This window comes from Saccopteryx leptura, chromosome 8 (assembly GCF_036850995.1).
Source record: "Saccopteryx leptura isolate mSacLep1 chromosome 8, mSacLep1_pri_phased_curated, whole genome shotgun sequence".
Lineage (NCBI taxonomy): Eukaryota > Metazoa > Chordata > Mammalia > Chiroptera > Emballonuridae > Saccopteryx > Saccopteryx leptura.
Genome location: NC_089510.1, coordinates 30612883 through 30634418, shown reverse-complemented (window position 1 = coordinate 30634418; position 21536 = coordinate 30612883). Strand labels below are relative to the sequence as shown.

General features: G+C 44.6%; 1 protein-coding gene across 1 annotated transcript; it reads right to left on the bottom strand.

The window, feature by feature from the left end:
• Positions 1–4847: 4847 nt before the first annotated feature.
• CPOX (coproporphyrinogen oxidase) lies at positions 4848–21119 on the bottom strand. The gene is made up of 7 exons (XM_066347391.1): positions 20468–21119; positions 18703–18846; positions 18348–18458; positions 16375–16516; positions 13848–14066; positions 8607–8711; positions 4848–6200 (listed from the first exon to the last, which is right to left on the bottom strand). Exons 1-7 carry the CDS (start codon positions 20985–20987, stop codon positions 6113–6115), a joined length of 1329 nt encoding a protein of 442 aa, XP_066203488.1. The 5' UTR covers positions 20988–21119; the 3' UTR covers positions 4848–6112.
• Between the last annotated feature and the right edge of the window lie 417 nt (positions 21120–21536).

The window sequence follows — 21536 nt, the reverse complement described above, 5'->3', positions numbered from 1 at the left end:
GATCAAATTTTTAAATGTGGGGTTTTAAATACATATTTATGGCAGGGATAGTACAATACAACCCTGCAAACAATCTCTAAATGGGTTTTAAGAGATGCATGCTGGCTTAACCTGTGGTGGAGCAGTGGATAAAACGTTGACTTGGAACGCTGAGGTTGCCGGTTCAAAACCCTGGGCTTGTGCGGTCAACACACATATGGGAAGCAATTGCTATGAATTGATGCTTCCCGCTCCTCCTAACCCCCTTGCTCTGTCTCTCTCCTCTACAAAAATCAATAAATAAAATATTTAAAAGAAGTAGAGATGTATGCTGGACACTTGTCTTCACAAACTAGAAATACGACGGTTATAAAGAAAACCAAACAATACTAAACTTGATACCACGATACACTGCAAAATAGTGTTGGGTAACAAAGGTTAACAGGTCATTCACAAGATAACAGGCATTATAAACAAGGACAGACCTACTGACTACATTTGGTAATAAGTGTAGTGCACACTGAATGACTGCATGAATACAGACCGATGAGAGCCAAACTAAAGGTAGGACGTGAAGGGGTAGAAGAAACTGATTCCAAGGAAAGTTTCTTGGTCATGGAAGGATGGACAGGCTTCCTAGCAGAGACAGCAGTAGCCTGAGCAAAGGCCAGATGTTTGGGAATCAGGTAATGTTCAGGAAGTATTATTTAGTGGTGGGCGTGTGGTCTGAGGCTGAAGTACAGGAGAGGAACGTAGATTAGGCTGAAAAGAGACGTCTGGTCAAATGGTACATTGTTTTGAATGTCAGGTTGAGTTCAGAATCTTTTCTGCAGGAGGAATGCTTAGACTATGTGGAGAGGACAGTAATAATGGAATTTGGAGAAGTAATTCTGAAGGGAGAAGACAGAGGTCAGAGTGACCAGAGGCAGGTAGGGGACTGCAGATGCTCAGGTGAGAGGGAATGTGCGACCACAGTGTAGGGGTCACAGTTGAATAGAGGGAGGAAATCAAGAACTATTTCAAAGGTAGGCTCAGCAGGATTTGATTGGGGCAATCAGGGAGGGAAAGAATCAAGCTGATTTTGTGGTTTGGGGTGTAAAAGGCTATGTGGTGATTTCCAAGGTGACCACAAATTCTTTGACAAGCCTCCCACTGAGTTAAGGTCTATTCCCTCTCCCTTGAATCTGGAGCTGGCTTAGTAACTTTCCTAATTAATGTAATGTGGAGGAAGTGACACTACATAACCTCTGGAACAAATGAGCAGGCAACTATGCATGCCTTGTTTGGTGAAACCTGAGTTCTAAGCTTCCTGTAACACCGGTTTATAATCCAAGCTAAGCCTAGCCTTCAAGTGCTACTAGCTTAGGCGCTGATGTGCGAGTAAAACACCTGCAGATGATTCCAGCCTTGGTGAACTGTAACAGCAAAAGACACACGAAGACCTGACCAAGCGGTGGCGCAGTGGATAGAGCGTCGGACTGGGATGCAGAAAACCCAAGTTCAAGACCCCGAGGTCGCCAGCTTGAGCGCGGGCTCACCTGGTTTGAGCAAAAGCTCACCAGCTTGGACCCAAAGTTGCTGGCTCGAGCAAGGGGTTACTCGGTCTGCTGTAGCCCCACGGGCAAGACACATATGAGAAAACAATCAATGAACTAAGGTGTCGCAATGAAAAACTAATGATTGATGCTTCTCATCTTTCTCCGTTCCTGTCTGTCTGCCCCTATCTATCCCTCTCTCTGACTCTCTCTCTGTCTCTGTTAAAAAAAAAAAAAAAGACACACGGAAGGATAAGTAGTCATAAACACAGATTATTTGGCCTTCTAATCTGGTGCTCTTTAGCATGCTTAAATTCTCTATTTCAAACATTCAGTTCAATAGGTGGATATAGAGTATACTGATAAAAAGTAGTGCTTGGAAATTTGCTCCAGACCCTGGCCCGTTGGCTCAGTGGCAGAGCGTTGGCCTGATGTGTGGATGTCCTGGGTTTCATTCCAGATCAGGACACACAGGAGAAGCAACCATCTGCTTCTTCACCCCTCCTCCTCCCCTCTCTCTCTTCCCCTCCCGCAGTCATGGCTCAATTGATTTAAGCACGTTGTCCCCAGGTGCCGAGTATGGTTCCACAGAACCTCTGCCTCAGGCACTCAAAATAGCTCAGTGCCAGCATGGCCCCAGAAGGGCAGAGCATTAGCCCAAGATGGGGGTTGCCGAGTGGATACCAGTAGAGGTGTATGCAGGAGTCTGTCTATCTCCCTTCCTCTCACTTGGAAAAGAAGAAAACTAAAAAGAAATTTGCTCCAAAGCATTTACATCCTTCCCCCTAAATTCCCATCCCTTATAACCACTAACATGCATATGAAAGACAGCAGCACTTACTTAGGCCATTAGGAAGTGCACCCGAGGCCTCTAGTAGACTCAGAACAGATATCAACACAAATTTGAAAAAGAAATTTACTTTGAATAACAGCAGAATGATCTTTTATGAAACTGTTATGCAATTATGTTATTTTCCCCAATTTCATCTGTAAGAGAAATGCATTGAAGGGTATGAGAAACTGATATAAGAAAAAAAAATTATTATTTTTTTGTATTTTTCTGAAGCTGGAAACGGGGAGGCAGTCAGACAGACTCCTGCATGTGCCCCACCGGGATCCACCTGGCACACCCACCAGGGGGCAATGCTCTGCCCCTCTGGGGCGTCGCTCTGTTGCGACCAGAGCCATTCTAGCGCCTGAGGCAGAGGCCATGGAGCCATCCTCAGCGCCCGGGCCAACTTTGCTCCAATGGAGCCTTGGCTGCGGGAGGGGAAGAGAGAGACAGAGAGGAAGGAGAGGGGGAGGGGTGGAGAAGCAGATGGGTGCTTCTTCTGTGTGCCCTGGCTGGGAATCAAACCCGGGACTCCTGCACGCCAGGCTGACGCTCTACCACTGAGCCAACCGGCCAGGGCCGAAAATTTTTTGAAATTTTAATCTTAATTCAATGTCCAGACCCCAACAGCCCTGAATACAACTAGGTCTGCTAGCAGATCTATATGATACAGGGCTTTATTGAAAAAAGGTAAACTAGGGTTTATTTAAACATTCATACCTATATGCTGATATAATGAGTTTTTAAATTTAACCAGTGCTGTTTAAATATAAAATATATATAATATAAAATTTCATAATTTTAAGTGTGAAGTTCAGTAAGTTTTGATAACCATGCAGTTGGTAACCATTGCCACAGTCAACATACAGACTACTTCCATCACCTCAAAATATTAACTTGTTCCCTTGCGATACCAGTTCTGATGCTAGTGGAAAGTGGTTCTGGTGTGGTGTCACTGAAAAGCATTTACTGGACCCACCCTTGGAGCATCTTAGCCTTTTACAGTAAGTTTTATTTAGGGTTGAAATAGAAGATTGCTCACAGGTTCCCAATGTCTCGTTTCCATCTGTTCCACCAAGGTAAAAGTCCAGTCTTGTCTTCATTAAGTCCAGTATAAATACCCAAATCTAGATATTCTACGAGATTGGTTTAGACCACATCAGAACTCGATCCAGTCCAGGTGCTGCTCAAAGCCTGCACTTGGGAGATTGCATGGCTGCTGCTTGGAGACCCCATGAGCAAACAAGCTGAGCAAACTTGTTTCCAAGCAGGAAAAGAAAGGCTTTGCTGAGCCTGTGTTTATACTTTCAGGCTGGAAGGACTGGCTTTCCTTTTAGCCAACCAATCAGTTTCTTTAAAACTTTGCAGGCTCGAGTTGGTTCCTCCCACTAACTCATCAGATTCTTCTAGGCTGGACAGACAAGCCTCTACTGTCACCATTCTGGCTTCCACTGCACATGTCTTCTTGCAGATGAAGCAGAGAAGCACCCCAGTCTGGGCGTGCACTGGTTTTACCCTCGAGGGCCAGAAAAACGAGTTCTTTCTCCCTGAATGGGAGCGGGAGAGAATGTTAATTTCTTTAGCTGGGCAATCCCCTGGGCTGTCCAAATTGTAAAAAGAATGTGGAGGCTTCCTACAGAAGCAGGCTTTCCAAGTTTTATAAAATATAATGTCCAACTCCCATTGCTCCCTTCTCCTTATATCTAGCTTCCTGCCTATTTACACTTTCACAATCAATTTGCCAGCCCCATCCCATAGCAACTACTGATCTGCTTTCTGTTTTGATGTTTCTAGGTTTGCATACAATGTAGTTTTACAGTGCGTGCTCCTTTGTGTCTGGCTTCTTTCACTTGGCATTATGTTTTTTTAATATTCATCCATGTTGGCCTGACCAGGCAATGGCACAGTGGATAGAGCGTAGGCCTGGGATGCAGATGACCCGGGCTTGAAACCCTGAGGTCATGGGCTCATCTGACTTGAGTGTGGGGTCACTGGCTTGAGCGTGGGATCACAGACATGACCCCATAGTCGCTGGCTTGAGCAAGGGGTTACTCGGTCTGCTGTAGCCTTCCGGTCAAGGCACATATGAGAAAGCAATCAATGAACAACTAAAGTGCCACAACAAAAACTTTATGCTTCTCATCTCTCTCCCTTCCTGTCTGTCCCTCTCTCTGTCTCTTTCGCTAAGAAAATAAAATAAAATTCCATCCAATGTTGTTGCATTTATCAACAGTTACTCCTTTTCATTTCTAAGTAGTATTTTAAGATACAGATATATCACAATTTGTTTATCCATTTACTTACTGATGAGCATTTGTATTATTTCTAATTTTGCGCTATTATAAATAAAGCCACCATGAAAATAAGAAATGCAAAACTTCTATTTTGGGGAGTACAATACTTAGGAATGAAGAACTACAGTATTAGAACTAAAAACATTTGTCTTCCTGTGTCAACTATCCTGAAAAAAAAAGTGAAAAAATACAGCCATTTCTAAGTCATATTCCATAATAAAATTTAATCAGTAAATCTGGTATAAGACAGTTGAAGAATTCATACATTCCCCAGCCCTAAAGAGTTACAAACGGTTACATACATTCAACACACTCCAAGATAATGCTTACTATTATGTAGGAAGATACTATTCCTTACAAACTTCAATATATTATGGGTTACAAAAACCACCTTTGTATTACAATATTATGTGAACAAAGAAGCCATATTAAGAGTTTTGTTGTGATTTTTCTCTCAAATGCAAATATGAGTTACAGAATCTCTAATTTAAAAAGAATTTCAACTAGTCCATCTTATAAGAAAAATATATTTATAAAATGCCTACATGCTTCTCACTTATAACAGCTATGTTATGTATACTTTAATTAAAGAAGGAAAATGTTTATCACCAAATGAGAAACGTTTCACATAAAAACATCCCTAGGATTACTTTTAGTTTGAATTTCCAATAGAATGGTCTAGAATGAAAAACTTTAAGTATCAGAATTGAAGGTTATAAGCTATCACATTCAGAAGTACAGAAATTTCAATATTAACAAATTAAGGCTCTATATAAAAATCAAAATTACAACTGAAGTGTCCTTTATTTAAATAACAGTGATGTGCAGTTAACAAATACTGACAGTCAGTGAACTGTAAAACATGCAGACATTAGGAAAATTTCAAGTGTTCCTATATATATCATTTTGGAAAAATAAGTTTTACATTATGATTTCTACAGCAAGATACATAAATACAAACATGGTTAAAAAAAACTTTAGTAATGACAAAGTAAAACCTTTACCTTCATTTCAAGTTGCTTTCTAAAATTACTAATAAGCTCAACCTCACTGAATTAATGAAAAGAAATTTATCCCATGACCTATTTTTGTGGTAGAAACTAAAACTTTAAAAAACATACATAAAATGAAGATAACACAAGATGTTCCCTGATACAAATTATGTTTAGATTCCTTTAACTCAATACAGGAAACCCAATGTCTTATTTGTAAACTAGTCACATGATTCTAAAAGTGTAAATGAGATTCATATCAACCAATCAAATTGGACAAAGCTGACATCCCGCCCCCGTCACCGACGACATCCAATGGGAACCTGTGGTGCTTCATCACCTGTCAAGGAGGCAGACTCCAGAATGAAGAACGGAGCTCCAGGACACGGATCGCTGACTGCCACACAGTGGCGATGTGCTGGCCAGTGGGACGGGGCACACATTGTGGCCCCAAACCCCAGGAGCGCTGCCTGGCCTGCATCAATGCACCCAGTCCCTTGGATGGAGCAGAACGTCCAGAATTTCAGCTTCTTTGGAGTTCTCAGGGGGTGAATGCATGTACTCCCATCTATGTACATATGAAACAGAAGCAAAAAATGTAATAATAGAAAATAATAAATGATACCCATTCCTCTTAAGATAATATGCCTTTTCCCCACTAGGCTTTTAAAAAATATCTGTTGCTAAAAAAATAAAGTTTCTTAATTCCTGAGCATACTTTGGCTAATAGTAATATCCCAGAACCAAATACACTTTTACCATAAACTAGGGTTTTGTAAAGTGTAGAACCTGAGATGCTCCACAGACAAATTATTCTTAGCTTCACACTTACACATTTATTTTAATGTGTTTCTTTCTATTTATGGCAATTATATTTGTCTTTTTAAGTAAATTCTCTCTCTCAAAAAATGAGAGTATAAAATTAAATAGCCTGACCAGGTAGTGGTGCAGTGGATAGAGCATTGGCCTAGGACGCAGAGGACGAGGACCCAGGTTCAAAACCCCAAAGTCGCTGGCTTGAGCACAGGCTCATCCAGCTTGAGCATGGGGTCACTGACCTGAGCATGGGATCATCGACATGCCCCATGGTTGCTGGCTTGAGCCCAAAGGCACTGGCTTGAAGCCCAAGGTCACTGGCTTGAGCCCAAAGGCACTGGCTTGAAGCCCAAGGTCACTGGCTTGAGCAAGCGGTCACTGGCTCAGTTGGAACTCTCCTCCCTGGCAAGGCACATATGAGAAAGCAACCAATGAACAACTAAGGTGCTACAATGAAAAACTGATGCTTCTCATCTCTCTCCCTTTCTGTCTGTATTTATTTGTCCCTCTGTCTCTTCTTAAAATTACAGTAAATAATATATCAGATACTATACAAATATGATCAAAACGGTTAAGCTGTACTGGGAAATCTGGCAAATACTGGTTTAGACCAGGGGGTGGCAAACTTTTCCTGCGGATTTGTGAGGTCATATGATCTCTTGCATATTCTTTTGTTTTTAATAAATCCTTTAAAAATGTAAAATATATGCATTCTTAGCTCAAGGGCTGTATAAAAGCACACCACAAGTAGACTTGGATTTACCCTGCAGCCTTAAGTTTGCAGACCCCCTGGTATAGACTTTAAGCGAAAGTGACCTGTTGCTTAACAATTCAATTGAGCAAGGGAGTGATTTCTAACCTGCCAGTCAGCCAGCAGTGATCGGGCTGATGACTAGAGGACTTAAGAACTCATTTTTACTTTCATTCACATCTCCTCTCCAGAGTGGCAGGAACGCCTAACAGTGATGTGCGTGAGCTTCCAGCCAGGGACGCTAGATCCCAAGCACAACAGTTGAACAAGGACAGAGCCGTGCCAATGTGAAGGCAGCGACAACCACAGAGGGACAGCCACAGAGGGTACTGATCTCACGAGGCTGACGATCTGGACAGCAGAATGATGCAGGACGGACTGTTAGTGCCATCCACCAGCATATTTCTATTTGGACGTTAAAACTCATGGAAAAAAGAAGATTCTAGTTCTTATAAAATAAATCATGGTAATTTTTTTTTTCTGATGTTTTCTTTCAGTCTGGGCACACATCATTCTCATTTTCTTTTCTTTTTCTGTGACAGAGAGAGGGGGACAGATAGGGACAGACAGGAAAGGAGAGATGAGAAGCAACAATTCTCCACTGTGGCACTTTAGTTGTTCATTGATTGCTTTCTCATATGTGCCTTGTTCTGGGGGCTACAGCAGACTGAGTGACCCCTTGCTCGAGCCAGTAATCTTGGGTCCAAGATGGTGAGCCTTGCTCAAACCAGATGAGTCCACGGTCAAGCCGGCAACCTCGGGGTCTCGAACCTGGGTGCTCTGTGTCCAGTCTGACGCTCTATCCACTGTGCCAGCGCCTGGTCAGGCCATTCTCCTTTTCTTAAAGGCAACAAAGTCAATTGCAGATCTTGGTTCACCAAATAGCACCAGTGTAAACATATCCGTCCTTTAACTTCCCCACACAGATCCGGTGAATCTTCGGGAAGCTCACCACAGCAGGAGTAAAGCACAGAGAAGGCGGAGCACCGGAAATGATCCCTCCATGTTTCCAAACAAGCTTTCTATTTCACACTGGAGAGTACGGCATTTCCTCACAAGTGCAATCATTTCTGATAAAGCTAAGTTTAAAAAGCTGAATTGTTCAAATAAACATCTTTTCCTAGAAAACTACCCACGAGGGAGGGTCGACCCGGCCCCAGACCCCCCACCAGCCTCACTCCCTCTCCGCTCCCCTGCTCTGAGCCGTGGGGCTCATCCTGCCGCCCCTTAAAACAGATAGCCAGCTTGATTTCTCTTAACTGGACTGTGGTTTTCTTATAAGATCAGAGTCAAAAGCAGTGCAGTCTTTAGGTCGGACATCTGCAGGGCTAGCGTTCACGCTTGGCGGGGGTGAGGGGGGTACGGGTTTAGGGGTGAGGGATCATTATGATGATGAGTTCCTCTTACCGGGCAGTCAGAGGTAAAGACATTAAGATGCTTTCGATCCTCGATCCGGGAGTGAAGAGGCCAAACTTTGTACCCCGATCATACAGCAGGTTAAATTCTATATACCTGACGTAAAGACAGCAAACAACAGTCAGGGTCAGCTGGGTAAAATCTTCCTTAGGAGTAGCCCGGAATGCGTACTCACCGGGGGGCCTCCCCCCCCCCCCCCCCGCGGTCAGCTGGAACCGGCACCAGTCCGGTCTGGGCACACTGGTCCAGGCAGCTGGGTCTGCCCCATCCGGACAGGCATAAATAAAAGGGCTTTCTATCCAGCAAACAACAGGGTCTAGATTCAGCCCCAACACAGAGCTGCTCTCAAATAGGAGGTTATTTTCCAATAAGTAAAAGGAATGAACACAAAGCAGAGCGCTGTGAGGCACAAGAACTGTACAGAAGAAAGGGGTACCCTGTATCGGAACAGCACAGCTCCTTCCGCCCCCCCCCCAGAGCCTCTCACTCACACGCAGTAATACAGGGGAGAAACCTGGTAATCAGAGGGCCAAGTGCAGATAACAGCAACCTGCCATATTTACTGCTATATTCTAGGTATTTCCTTTTATTGAAGTAGTTAATAGCATTAATAAGAGGTAATACAATTCAGTTGTCCGGCAGATTCGTGGCAATCATAATAAAAGGTAGTGGTTGAGTTGCAGTGCTCAAATTTTTTATTTTTTAGCAAGAGAGAGAGAGAAAGAAAGGGAAGCAGGAAGGGAGAGAGATGAGAAGCACTAACTTAAAATTGTAGCACTTTACGGTCAGAGGGAAAGTAGAAGAGAAAATGGGATCAAAGAAGGGAAAGAGATTAATGAAATTATATATACATAACACAGCATTATAGAGAACAGGACAGCAAATTCTGGATGGAAGGGGGGAGGGCGCATAGGGGGAGGGCCAAGGGGAATAAGGGGTGGGGAGGGAGATATATTCGGTGGGACACTTGAATCTATGTAAACACAAATTAAAAATTTTTTTTAAATTGTAGCACTTTCTTTGTTCACTGATTGCTTCCCATATGTGCCTTGACTGCTGGTGGGGCCGCCAGCAGACTGAGTGACCCCTTGCTCAAGCCAGCAACCTTGGGCTCCAAGCCAGTGACCTTCAGGCCCAAGGCAGTGACCATGGGATCCTGTGCAGCGATCCTACACTCGAGCTGGATGAGCCCAGGCTCAAAGCAGGCGACCTCGGGGTTTCAAACCTGGACCTCAGCATCCCAGGCTGAGTCTCTAACCACTGCACCACCCTGGTCAGGCTGCAGCACTCAATTTCATCTTCGTAGAAAAACATTCTTAGTAGCATCAATGTAAACTTGGTTTAGTACATTAGTTTTCCATTAACTGCCTGAGTCAGATCTAAACTTTGTCTACCTTAGAAATCTATAATTATCTTTAACATCATGAGATCCTTTGTAAAAGGGTACTCAATTTAAAAAAAAAAAAGATCTACCTCCCCAAAGAATTTAGGATGATCCATAAATCTGAAAGTATCAATAAGCAGTACTCCTTTCAGATCACTTCTCAGCTCAGTCAGAAACTGCTCTTAGTCTAAACCTCCTCAGATATTCTTTTCATCCTCAGGTTACTGTCTTTAACCAGATAGAGAGAATCCCAGAGAACTTCAATTTTTAGGAAGCACTCTTGTGTGAGCAAATTTAAATAAATGATATGCATGAATCCCTTCTTAGTCCTCGCCATTTATTTATCACTGATTGAATTTTGCACACTAATGACTGTGCCTATTTCAAAATATATTTAAGTGAACCTTAACTTCTTCCTCTTTAAGACCATGGGAAAGAATTTCAGTTCCTCATCCCTTTTCCACCCCTATCCAGTATTACCTTTCCAAACCATATTGACAGAACGGCTGTGCCTCTCTAATTTGTATTGATGCCTTTATCAAAGACCCTTGTAAGCAGCTCTAAATGAGCTTTCTGCAGGACCCCTGGCTGCTTTCTTATTCAGTGAACGATGCCCCCTCCCATCCATTAGCCTCTCTCACTCCCACCAGGGTTTGCTTAGACGGGACTGGACGGGACCTTTCTGATTCTTAATCCTCTGTGAGGTACCTGTGAACTAGGCGCTTGAACCATTCCCTTCAATTGAACTGATGCCTAAATTTTATCCTGCTTCCCTTTTCCAAAATACAACAGAACAACAGTAAGTCAAAGATCTTAGGTTTCTGTTCTATAAAAAAAAAAACAACTCTGAGACAAACTGAAGTTCATGGTCTGGGGAGAGAAGCAAAGCAACTGAGGACAAGATGCGGACAAGAGATGAAATGAATTTGCAAATAAGAAACTGGAAAGTTAAAAGGGAAGCAGTCTATCGCAGGGGAAACTTTCTGGGGTGGGAAGAGGTGGGGGAGAGTAACCTCTGAAGGAGACAGATAGGGTTGCAGATGCGGGTGAAAGCTGGTGAAGAGGTGAAGACGGCGATGATAACAGCAGCCCCGAGCTAGGGTTATCTCTGGCCCAGAGCCGGCCGGCCGGGGAGATAAGCGTGCTGGAGGGCGGCTCCCCTGGAAGAACAGACACACGCCACACCGCGGAGCACTAATCTCACACCCACACTCCTACCCAACCGAGAGAGCACACAGCATGCAATGACATACACAAACGGAACTGCAAAGTGTCTTGTCATTAAATAATGGGGGCAAAAAAAGCCTAGAAAGCCAAAATACATTTTTCCTACGTCCAAAACGGTGTAAAAATTTCATCTCATCGGTATTCACAAAACCCGCCAGCTTTGTCTGTGAAATTTTATGCAAAACTAGAACTTTGTACTTTCCACAGCGCTTTTCCTTCTTTTTCAGTTATCCCCTTAGATATACCTTCCCCACTACCCCGTGAGTTTAGGTCCACGGGTCCGTGTTATGCTCACGACACAGAGCCTCCCTGTAGGGAACACATGATAAACGCCATGTAAAGAAAGGACAGTAGTCGTAAAGGGGTATCTGAGAAATCACAGGAACAGCAGCTACAAAAACATGTCCCCAACTCGAGTCACTGTTTAAGAAATCCTCAGAAAAAGCTTACTCAAGTCTCATTTCCATTAGTTTGTAAACGGGGGCCAGATTGCACCAGGTGGTCATAAGGAAGGATAAACACAAACATTTCTCTTTAGACTTGGAATGCTATTTAAGTTGACCTTTTCTGGGCAGTAGTCTTACCTCCTTAAGTACCCCAAGCTTCCTCTGCCTGAGACAGAATGAACACGAAGAAGTCCATTTTCTAGCCATAGACCAGTGTATATACTGGGGTCCTCGGGTTACAACAGTCTTGACATACCATGTTTCGAGTTTACGACACTCACTCCCATAAAAACTTAAAGAAATTGAGACGTGAGTGTTTCAGCTTACGCTGTTAAGAGTCACACTTATGGACTACGTCATCCTTACAGACTAGCCTGGAACAAGTCTTTAAGGTAGAGAGGCCTGCACCAGACCCTGTACCCTCTATGTCAGCTGCTTCTCCAGAGGAAACACCTGCAGTACAGGTAGAATCATCTCCAGCGTCTCCTGCATGTTCCTAGACAATCCTGACTCACCTGACCCCGTATCTCCAGCACCTTCTGCAGGTTCTCCGGCCTCTCCAGCTTCCTCCTCCCAATAGGTCACTCTCTCCCACCGTGCAATGCCCCTTCCAGTGTGCACGCCAACCACACAAATAAAGGAATTTTTTATACTCATTTTTTGTCATTTTTTCTGTTACTACAGTACCGTATATTTATGTCCTTTTCTTTTTTCTGTGGCTTGTGTTTTTAAGTTTAGATTACGATTTTACAACTGTGTTAGGACAGGTAAGTGACTTAGGCTAGAGTGTGTTTATAGACTTAACACCAGAATCCAGATTAAGTCACTGTCATAGGAATCGAACTGTGTCACAACCCGAGGACCCCCTGTATGCAATTAAGATGGCAACGAGAAACTCTCATGAGCAGAGAGTGGCTCATTTGGAGCTTAGTCACAAATACACTCCAGCTGAAGGCAGTCTCATGATGATCACCCAAGTGGGCTCGCCGAGCTTAGCGCACAAAGCAGAGTGGCTTAGGTGAGAATCTTGGTAAGAAACAAAAGCCTGCTTCACCCACTTCCTTCGTGAGTGGGAAAGAGTGCGAGTTTGAAGTCAGGATAACCTGGTTCCACATATGGGATCTTTTATTTAAACCAGCTGTGCAATCTTGGCCAAGGAACTTGCTTTTCTGAGAATAAGTTTTACCATCTATAAAATGATAATGATTATATCAATCTCAGGTTTGTGGAGAAAATTAGATGCAAACTGCCTCCTATATTGGTTGGCACATAGTAAGGACCTTGTAATTAATAAATCTTATCATGAAGTGTAAATAATTTCTTAAATGACTACTTTCATTAAAAAAACTTCCATGGCCTGATCAGGTGGTAGCACAGTGGACAGAGTGTGGACTGGGATGTTGGGGACTCAGGTTCAAGACCCCTAGGTCGCCAGCTTGAGCATGAGCTCATCTGGTTTGAGCAAGGCTCACAGCTTGAGCCCAAGGTCGCTGGCTCAAGCAAGGGGTCACTCAGTCTGCTGTAGCGTCGTCCCCCCCCCATCAAGGCACATATGAGAAATCTAAGGAACTGCAACAAAGAATTGATGCTTCTCATCTCTCTCTCCCTTCCTATCTATCTGTCCCTTTCTCTGACTCTGTCTCTGCCACAAAAAAAAAAAAAAAAACTTCTATGAAACTTAAAACAATGAATGAAAAAAGGTGTGATTCCAAATCTACAAAGCAGCAAAAACATTAAATGATAGCCATTATCTTGGCATAAGGCTGCAGGGAGAGCCAGAAGACTAAAAGAAATCAGCTGAACTAAACTCAGCAAGTACTTACCCAGCCTACTATGACTCTCTGATGTCTACAGCTAAATGAAATACACTTTGCTCTTTCTATAATACTATTTTACAGGTTTCTTATATATTTAACATTCATCTAGTTACTGAAAGGAATTAGGGTACTAACACAACTCTAAGAAAATATCTGCCCAAGACAACACACCACCCACTGTTACCACAGCTGCTCCACCTCCCGCCGGGCACACAATGCACAATGCACGAGCTCACTCTCCCCCGGCTCACTCCCCCCCCCACTCCCCCCCTCACCCTCCCCCGGCTCACCCTCCCCCGGTTCACTCTCCTCTGGCTCACTCTCCCCCCCTCCCCCCACTCTCTCCCGGCTCACTCACCGCCCTCTCCGGAGCTGCTGCCACAGCTTCTCCTGAGGGCTGAAGGACTCCTTGCAGTGCTTTTCCACGAGGGGAATGTAAGACGGAATGACAGCCTGGGCACAGCTCTGCACGAAGTGAAACACCTCCTCCTTGGATGGAGAGTCAAGGTCATCAAAAAAGATTCCCCCGATGCCCCTCCGCTCCCCACGGTGGGTTATGACAAAATAGTCATCACACCTGCAAACACGGAGCAAGGTCACGTCAGGGATCAAAGGGGAAAACATAACACAGGCATGAAAATCAATGTGAGTGTTTCATTCAGAGCACTACAGCACTATCCCCGACCAGTGCCAGCACCGTGTCCTGATTTATGTCCTCTTTCGAGAATGAAGCTAGTGCTTTAGACTGTCTACCATTCGCAACAATGTACCATATGCTTTTATCTGCAGAACAAGGAGGCAATTTAATACACGTCTATGTAAAGCATACGGCACTCTAAGACCTTTAGGGAAAAGAAAGACAAACAGCCCAGTATTAATACTGTATTTCTTGAAACAAGTGATGCCGCTACCCTCAGAAGCATGGCTGCTTGTTGAACAAGGCAGGACAGGAATTTCTACCAACAATGACAATAAATAGGCCCATAACTGGGCACCGACCCTGGAGCGCCCTGAATCCATTCTCTATTCATCAAAGGAAAAGTTCAATAAATAATCTGTAAGGTCTTCTTTAGCAATAAAAAATTTGATGACTTGATAGCACGCATGCCTGAGAGAAGGGCTGGGGGAAGGAAACGTGCAGAGTAACAGACTTCCAACACAGGAAAGGTTTCCCGTGAGCCAGCACACGAGTCACCATCTGTGCTTGAGTCTTTCCCCACCCTGTGCCTCCTAGAGAACCTTTCCTAAGAAGTCATTTCCTAAATATTAAACTTGTACAACAGTCTGCATCAGGGGTCGGGAACCTATGGCTCACGAGCCAGATGTAGCTCTTTTGATGGCTGCATCTGGCTCACAGACAGATCTTTATTAAAAGAAATAATAACGTTAAAAATATAAAACATTCTCATGTATTACAATCCATTCATTTCCTACCGCTCATGTTCATGGTTGCGGGTGGCTGGAGCCAATCACAGCTGTCCTCCGGGACAACACCAAATTTTTATTGGATAATGTGTAACATACACGGGTCGTTGTATGGCTCTCACGGAATTACATTTTAAAATATGTGGCATTCATGGCTCTCTCAGCCAAAAAGGTTCCCAATCCCTGGTCTACATTGTGAAAATGGTTCTTTTGATGATCTCTATGGAATAAGGGTCTCTATACAGAAAAATCTGTACAAGGAAAAACTAAAAGCTATTTACAACTTTCTTAAAAATAGCCTGAATACCTTAAACAAAACCAGGCAGATGTAAATCCCCGCACTGCTGCATGGGTGGAATTCACTTCAGCTGAGTCTTGTTGGCTTTCCTTCACACACACGTTTTACTAACTAATGTAAAATACATCCTGAGCAAGGCTGTGAGGCCAGCTTTAACCAAATCACATGATTTCAAAATCTCTCTTCTTGAAATTAAGAAATTTCCTAAATACTTATACTAAAAAACTTCTTTTAATTAGCCTGCACCCTAAATATTTCATTAACTAATAGGACTCAGATAAAATCACCTCAGTAATGTTAAAAAGAGAAAACCAAAAAAAAAAAAGGACTATTCCCCCAACCAGGGCTCCTCCTAGAAGGATGCTGACTCGAAGGAGAAAAAACAGCCTCCGGCTCACGTCTGTGCCTCTCCAGACGTGCGCTTTCAGTGGTAATGTCAAATCAAAAGAATATTCAAATAGCTTATCTTTCTGAAGATTTTAAAGCTGAACCCCATGCTCTTACATAAAGAACATCAAGATTCCATAAATTGTGGGCAATAAAAGCAAAGGAAAGAAAAAAAAAAAGACAAAACCTTGCTGTTCTTCCTTTTTCAGGAATGGCAATTAGCTCTAAGCAGTTTGAGTGCTTTTATTCCAAACAATTTATGCGTGGACTCCATTTTACATCTACCAAACACCCTGGGTCTTCTCACAACTATTGTTTTTCTTTTCTTTGAAGAATAAGAGTTTCTTTCACAAAGTGTCCAATTCTACCTTTCATCTTGTCCAAAATCTCTGGGACATTTGCATCGGTCCCTAATAGTTCTCCAACCCTTCCTCTGCCCTCTTATATGCCCATGGCAATAAAGAGACAACTCTCATCTAGGATGAGACTTCAACAAACCACCACAGGATTCAAAAGCCTTAGATTCACAAGCATAAATCGCCTTAAAGTCTATATTCCAAACCACTTGGGATCCAGGAAGATGCTTCTACCCAATTTTCATTGCAGATGTTGAAATATTCCTAGGCCAGTAACTTATGAAAATCACTTAAAATTGGCATCCCACTTCAGGTGGGCGAAGAAAACAGTTCAACCTTCATAAACTAAAACAGGGAGGTATTTAGAGAGGAACAGAGTATACTTTAGGTATCATGACAAGTTCAGTTCCTTTACCTACCATTTTTTAAATTTAGGGTAGAGAGCTGGGCCGTGCCGGTCACAAGCCTCCTTTAGAGTTCTATGAAAATGGACAGCGTCCTCTCGGTTTAAGTACGCTGGAGTAAGGTCAGAGCCACCACCAAACCACCACAGCTTGTTACCTACCAAAACAAGACATGGAAATGGATTTGGACTCTGGACTTTGAGATGCAGCACACTCTAATCCAGATACCCACTGTATTACCAAACTTAATTGATCCGTTTATTAAGGGTGAAATGGGTAACAATCAAAACACATTCATCTGAATTTAGCTCTGCATAGCCAGGGAGGAAAGACGAGGAAATAGGGCATTGAAATGTGAGCGAGTGGAACCAGCCAGGGAAGTCATACACACAGCAGGGAATGATCAAACACCACCCTGTTAAACCAGGCAGTTGGTTTCCTGGCTGGCTGCATGTTAAAATCACATGAGCTTAAAATTTAGACTCCGCTAGGTCACATTTTAAAAGTAAACAAACCAACCCAGGAGATTATGCTCCTTGTATTTAGAAGCACTGCCATCTCCCCCCTTTCCCCTCGCCAGGGTAAAAACAGTTGCTGAGGGAGACAGCTGACCGTTTGGGAATAACTATTTCATGTGCTCAGGTAGGTCTACAGGGTGTCAGTGCCGGTTACCAATTTATTTCTAAACATTAAAAAGTTCATCCAATCTAAGTGGCTTCCAGATGAAAAGTTAAATACACTGACTTTAAGTGCCATTACCTGCAGGGCCACCACCAGGAGTGGCATGGCCCTACGGCCCTGCACAGGGGGCTCTAGCTGGCGGGAAGAGCTGGCCCAGCCAATGAGACCTCTGCTGGCGTTCCACAATCCCTGCACAGGGGGCTCTAGCTGGCGGGAAGAGCTGGCCAGCCAATGAGACCTCTGCTGGCGCTCCACCTTCCCTGCACAGGGGGCTCTAGCTGGCGGGAAGAGCTGGCCCAGCCAATGAGACCTCTGCTGGCGCTCCACCTTCCCTGCACAGGGGGCTCTAGCTGGCGGGAAGAGCTGGCCCAGCCAATGAGACCTCTGCTGGCGCTCCGCCTTCCCGTGAGGCCGGCTCAGCCGCCCCCCGCCCCGCCCCGTAATGCACGGGTGGCTAGCAAACTCTGCACGTAGAAGGTGTTTTTCCTTTTTTTTTTCTTACCTCGTAAATGCTGCTTCTCTGAACTCTATCTTACACAAAGAAGGGAATGGGGGGGGGGGAGGCAAGAAAGCTCTTGGGGCACAAAGTAAAGCAGCACTCACTTTTTTTTTTTTTTACAGAGAGAGAGAGGGACAGATAGGGACAGACAGACAGGAACGGAGAGAGATGAGAAGCATCAATCATTAGTTTTTCATTGCGCATTGCAACACCTTAGTTGTTCATTGATTACTTTCTCATATGTGCCTTGACCGCGGGCCTTCAGCAGACCGAGTAACCCCTTGCTGGAGCCAGCAACCTTGGGTTCAAGCTGGTGGGCTTTTTTGCTCAAACCAGATGAGCCCGTGCTCAAGCTGGCGACTTCGGGGTCTCGAACCTAGGTCCTCTGCATCCCAGTCCGATGCTCTATCCACTGCGCTACCTGCGTTACCGCCTGGTCAGGCTAAGTGTTTTCTAAAAGCGAGTTTTCAATTTCAACTTAACGTTGCACATGATGTTTTCCTCTGGGTGTAATGAGTTTATATTTGCGAAGAAGCCTGTGTGCACTTTAAGTTCAGCTTCATTCACTCAATCCCTCTGTGTTGGAAGAAATATGGAAGAGGTCAGAGTGTGGCCAGTACTACTGTCCCTTTTCAAGCCCAGTACGTAACCCACTGCACCTGCCAAGGAATAAGCCATCATATGCCTCCTGAAGAACCTAGTTAAGATCGTGTTTATTCTTTCTTGCTATCAGATATCATGCCCCCAAAACTGTTTTCAAATACACATTTTGCACAGTGATGCTTTGCACAGTTCCAGACACACTTACCATCAGCTTCTTCTACTTCAAAGTATCTGTAGTTGAAGTGGATACTAGGAACATGAGGGTTCTTGGGGTGGATAACGGAGCTCACACCCAAAGCAGAAAATGGCAATTTACCTGGAAAATGAAACACACAGTGAGCTGCACTCAATCACCTGGCTTGATCTAAAGTAACTCCAGCATGGTTTCTGGGTCAATTTTTAAAAGCTTTTTGTCTTTTAAAATAGAATTTTAAAAATGTAACTGTGAACATGCATATCAGCATGGCTTTTAACAGAAGCAATATTTTTATCTACAAATAAAGCTTGTGGGGGGAAAAACGGTTTACAACAACTATTAAAGGCTGTTGAGGCTGGTTTACCATCTTTAGTCTTCAGATTTTTCCCTCTGCTTCTCATCTGCTTTGCTGCTTCCTCAGAAAGATTTCCATGAACCACAGAAATGCTCACCCCGGCCTTTTCAAAAACACTCCCATCCTGAAGGACACAGCAGATGCCACCACCTCCTGTTTATAGAAATGTAAAATGCGGAGAAGATGAAAGATTGAAAACAGTGCAAAACTGAAAACTCTTGCATGAAACGGAAAGATTAGGAGTTAATTTTCCTCCTCTATTTTCTATAATATTTGTATATTTATAATTCTCAGGTGCAATAAAATAATTAGCTTAGCTTAATGACATTTGCTAATTATCTCTCCAAATCACCAAACTGAGTATTTCTTCTACATTTTTATACTGTCGTCTAAAATAAGCCACTGGAACATTTTCCGTTCAAACACTACTGCTGTATTTCGGTTATGCTGTACGAGAGAAAGTTAAGGTTAAAAGCAGGAATGGGTATCTTTGAAGACTGTTCTATTATTGCCGAATTTAAGAGCTCCATATTGTTTCAACTGTTTTTCTTCCATGTGCTGTTTGCCTTTTAATTTTGTTTACAGGCAACTGAAAAACAGTAGATATTCAATCACCTCTGCAACCTTAAATTAAGTGACACATACAGGTTTATGAGCTTTACTATTATAGTAGCCAGTTTGTTTTGAAGAGACTAAAGTTACCACAAGAGCAACTGTTCCCTAAAGGTTCATATTTGGTTTGTTTTATTTTCTAAGAGTTTTTTGAGCTGGATGGGACCTAAGATGATCCAGTACAACTTCCATGTATTTCACATGAGAACTCTAAGGCACAGAAAGGCAAAACACCATCTCCAAGAACACACAGCTAGCAAGTGGCCCAATTTGTCTCATCGCTTTCTCTGTATCAATATTTTTATCACCTCATCTACATTCATCTCATTCAATCCTTACAATGCCCTTATATATTATTTCTTTTCAAAAGTTTTTCATTGACTGATTTAGAAACCACTATGAAAATCAGATTTAACTTCACTTAATGAAAATGTGGCGATACCATAACCCACAGCCCACTGATGAGCAGGTGCTTTAGAAAAGTCAGAATCCTTCAAGTTTATGACCAAGATGTGAGGTTTCACTGCACAGGTAACAAAATGACTATAAATGATAAGAAACTGGGTTGTAGTACTGAGTATCTGCCACTGGAAGGAAGACTATTCTAGCAAGAAATCAGACCGGTGCATTTTGTTGAACTACTGACAATCAATCAAATATTTCTTGAGCAACTTGGGAAAGCGACACAGTGACACCCTTAGCTGGAGGAGTCTGGCTGACACTTAGCAAAGAGAAGCTGAGACTCTCTATCTCCAAAGGTGGGGAAAGTATAAACGCACCAAGAGAAAGAGATGAAATATGGAAGAAATCGATGCTCAATTAGAAATTTGGACATCCACGCTAGCTGGCTAAAATAAACCTAAAACTTCTACGAAAAAATGCCAAAATTTTTTTATATAATGCAAAATTTATATAAAATTCTATTATAAAATTGCAAAAATTTTGAAATGTTCGGTATTTGAGTGACAGCACATCTGGTTCCAAACCTGCAAGAAGCGAGCTGAAGACCGTTCCGGTGTCAATCTTTTCAACAGAGTCCCTTTTAACTTAGCGGGCACCCCCTTTCCTACTCCCACCCCCCTATTGAGTCATTTTCTGCCGGCAACCTAAAGCCGACCCCTTTTCCCCATCTTCACCTCCCGCTATGCAGCGACCTCCTCACCTTCCTTCCTCTCCCACCGGTCCACCGAGAAGCGGGCGCCCCCGTCCACCTGTGCCAGCGCCTGGCACACCTGGGCCTGGGTCTCCAGGATCAGCAGCTCCATCTTCGTCTTCATGTCGCCCGGCGTCCTCCGCAGCTCGCGAAGGTCAGTCACAGGAGCGGCCATGAAGCCGCTGCAACGGCGGGCCAGCTCGTCGTCCTCCTCCGGCCTCCCGGGCGAGGGGCTCCGCGCCCCCGAGCTCTTGGGCACCATCTCCGCCCGCTCTATGTGCCCGAAGGCGGCGGCGCCCAACCCCGCCAGCCCCGCCAGCGCCGCGGCCAGCCGGGTCCCCAGCCGGAGGGCGCCTCCCGCCGCCGTGCGGTGCCCCAGCCCGCGGCCCTGCCCCGCGCCGGCCGCGCCCGGGGGCCGGCAGAGGCGCGCGGCCGCGCAGCGCCGGGACCACGCGCGCAGCTCCCCGCAGCAGCCCCGCGCCGCGCGCCAGCAGGGGCCCGCGCCCAGCCTGCCCAGGTGCAAGGCCATGCTCCCGCGCTGTCACCGCTGGCAGTGCCTGCGTCCCGGAGATCGGTCCCAGATCCGCGCGGGAGTCCCCAGCCCGCAGCCGCGAGTGTTCAGGGAACCCTTACGGAAAAGAGCTACTACCGCGTCGGGCTCCCGGGAGGCACGCGGGCGGGCGGCGGGGATTCTGGGAGCTGTAGTCCCGCTCCTGTCGCCGCCCGCGGGGCTGCGCGCGGGAGATAGAGAACCCGCCTTGCCCGACGAGGTGTGTCCGGCGGGAACAGGGCTGGAGCACGCGGAGTGCCGGAGCACAGGGTAGCGTCGGCGGAGATAAAAGACGCTTCTTGTATCTACAGTGCTGGTGTGCTGTTTAATCAACCACAGGGGAAGACAAAGGAGGACTGGACGCTGGGGAGCGATTGGGACACAAATGTGGCCGGAGACGCCCCCTGCCCCCTTGCACGCACGCACGCGCACACACACACCCGCCGGATCTACATGTTCAAACGGCTGCAAATCCTGGCTCTATAATCTATAGGGGAGCCCAGCGTCCCTGATTCTAGTCACGTAGAG